General features: G+C 41.7%; 1 protein-coding gene across 1 annotated transcript; it reads right to left on the bottom strand.

Annotated features, from left to right (window-relative positions):
* Positions 1-334: 334 nt before the first annotated feature.
* LOC309694530 (tripartite motif-containing protein 16-like) lies at positions 335-2,560 on the bottom strand. Its single transcript, XM_082514686.1, has one exon. It carries the CDS (start codon positions 2,460-2,462, stop codon positions 804-806), a length of 1,659 nt encoding a protein of 552 aa, XP_082370812.1. The 5' UTR covers positions 2,463-2,560; the 3' UTR covers positions 335-803.
* Positions 2,561-2,829: the final 269 nt, after the last annotated feature.

The raw sequence follows: 2,829 nt of genomic DNA, 5'->3' as shown, positions 1-2,829 counted from the left end.
CTGTATCACTGGCTTTACTGATTAAAGACCATATCTGAAGGAAATCTTTGAACACAACAGAAAGTGACCTTTTAAACCTGCCACACTGATGCTGCATTCAAGGACCATTAAACACATTTGAAAGGACTTAAGAACATGAAGAAAATGTGACTTGTTTCTCTGTAATGAAGCTGTTTTAGTGAAGAAAGTTGAAAGGTCACAGAGCGACTGCTGAATCTTCTGCTCCAAACATGAACTCTGAACTTTGTGATGCTTCAGTTATTCTCTCAGATTAGTTTCATATTTTCTGCATCAGATTTGAGTGAGATCCTGGAATGAAGACAGAAGAAAAGACTTTGTTCAAAGTTTGATTTATAGTCAAACCTTCCAGTTTATTCACACAATAAAACATCAACACAATATATGAATTCATTCATTAAAATCACAGTTTTTCCTCATTTGTTTGATGATTTTGACAAAAACAAACACAAACACACACACATGGTCTGCCATACTCATAAAGAGAAATGTCGACATTTTTCAAGACAAATATTCCAGAAACATTTAGAGGATAGAGAAGTTGACATTTTCATGTGGAGAAATATTTTAGTAAATCAAAATGATGATGAGCAGTGATAGCCTCCATAAACAGTCACAGGAAAGATCTCCTTTAAAAACTCAGAAACATCAAGAGAACAACTAGAAGATGTGGAGGTACCACCCATAATGTTTGACTGACAGCTGATCTCTGTGCAGAAATGATGGAGAGCAAATAAAATGAAACTAAAATACAGATTTAAACCCACAATATGAAAGACTTCAGTCTATTTCACTTTAATCAACTCAGCTGTGGCTCCAACATAGTAAACCCAAAGTCCAGCATAGAGCGGCTGAGTGAATGTGGTCTGGACTCTGTGGAGGAGAGTCATGGTTTCAGAGACGCTGTAGAAGGACAAAATACCTGCTCTGTGATCCAGGTACACTCCTACTCTGGAGGAACGAGGACCTGAGACAGGAGTTTTGATGTTGTTGTACCAACATGTAAAACTGTTGTTGTTACAATTTAATACCCAAGATTTGTCATTATGTCCAAATTTACATTTAATCCCTTTTCTGCTGATATTCTTGTATGCGACTGCTACATAAACTCCTCCCCCTCTCCACTCCACCTCCCAGTAACAACGTCCAGTCAGACTCTCTCTACTCAGAACCTGAAACAACCAAGTGAATCTGTCTGGATGATCAGAATAAGACTGTTGTTGATTCATTAATGTTGCTTTTCTGTTCCCCTCTGATAATAACAGCAGTTTGTTTGCTGTGTTTGGATCCAGTGTGATTTCACATGAATATTTTAAGAATCCAGCTCTGGTCTTTGGCTCTGGTGGATCTGACAGTAAAACATCCACTTCAGTGACTGTCAGTGAGATGTTTGTCCATTCCTCTCTCAGAATGTCCTGTAGTTTATCTCTGACCTCTGACACAGCTGCTGTCACATCCTCAAAGTAGCTCAGAGGACGGATATTGATGCTGGATGAGTCTGTAGACTCACTGAGTGCTGACAGTGAGGGGTAGTTGTGTAGAAACTGGATGTGATCCTCTGTGTGTGAGAGCTGCTTCAGCTCAGCATCTTTCCTCTTCAGCTCAGTGATCTCCTGCTCCAGCTTCTCCTGAAGCTCTTTGACTCGACTCACTTCAGTTTCCTGCTGGGATCTGATCTGCTGCTTCACATCAGAGCTTCTTTTCTGGATGAGATGGATCAGCTCAGTGAAGATCTTCTCACTGTGCTCCACTGTTTGATCAGCAGACTGATTGATGGCCTCCACCTCCTGTTGAAGCAGCTTCACATCTTTCTCTCTGTCCTGGATTCTCTGCTGGATGTTTTGTCGACTCACCTCCAGCTCTCTCTGCCTCTCAGTCCTTTCTGCTGCAGCTGAGACTGTGTCGTGGCCTTTATGTTCATCCACAGGGCAGAGATAACAGATACTCTGCTGATCAGTACGGCAGAACATCTTCATCACCTCATCATGACGAGAGCAGATGTTCTCCTGGAGCTTCTTGGAGGGCTCCACCAGCTTGTGTTTCTTTAATGGAGCCACATCATAATGAGGCTGAAGGTGTTTCTCACAGTAAGATGCCAGACAGAATAAACAGGACTTGAAGGCTTTCATTTTTCTTCCAGTGCAGAAATCACAGGCCACATCTTCAGGTCCAGCATAGCAGTGATCAGCAGGAGCAGCTTTGAGTCCAGTCTTCTTCAGCTCCTCCACTAAATCTGCTAACATGGTGTTTTTCACCAGGACAGGCCTTGCTGTGAAAGTCTGTCTGCACTGAGGGCAGCTGTAGATTTTCTTCTTTTCCTCTTCATCCCAGAAGCTTTTAATACAGTTCATGCAGTAGCTGTGTCCACAGGGAATAGTCACTGGATCCTTCAGTAGCTCCAAGCAGACTGAACAGCAGATTTTTGTTTGATCCATTTGATTCATGTGCTGTGCCGTTTCACCGTCTCTCAGTGACTGTCAGACAGTTTCACTTCCTCTGAACAGAAACAACCTCTGTGCTCTGAAGGGAAACAGATCTCTGCTCTTGTTCACCTTTAGACCCATCCTGATACAGACACATCTGTGAAGGGAGATATATTCTTACAGAGCGACCAAGAGCCAATCACATGATGCAGGGTGTGGTATGTGTGATTACATCATGCAGTAACAAGTCTGACCCAGTTAAAGTTTAATAGTTTATCTTTACTTGGTGCTTTGAAATTTGACAGTCAACACTCAGCGAGTTCATTTTATATTTCAAAAAGTTCAGCAAAGTTTAGGATGCTGTGATGAATAAAAATAAATCAAACTT

Source organism: Aulonocara stuartgranti (genome assembly GCF_965226115.1).
Source record: "Aulonocara stuartgranti genome assembly, chromosome: 18".
Classification (NCBI taxonomy): domain Eukaryota; kingdom Metazoa; phylum Chordata; class Actinopteri; order Cichliformes; family Cichlidae; genus Aulonocara; species Aulonocara stuartgranti.
Note: the sequence above shows the minus strand (reverse complement) of the source record. Positions and strands in the feature narration are given on the sequence as shown.

Coding starts and splice junctions, on each gene's coding strand:
- LOC309694530 (XM_082514686.1), bottom strand. CDS start 2,462: ATGAATCAAATGGATCAAACAAAAATCTGCTGTTCAGTCTGCTTGGAG.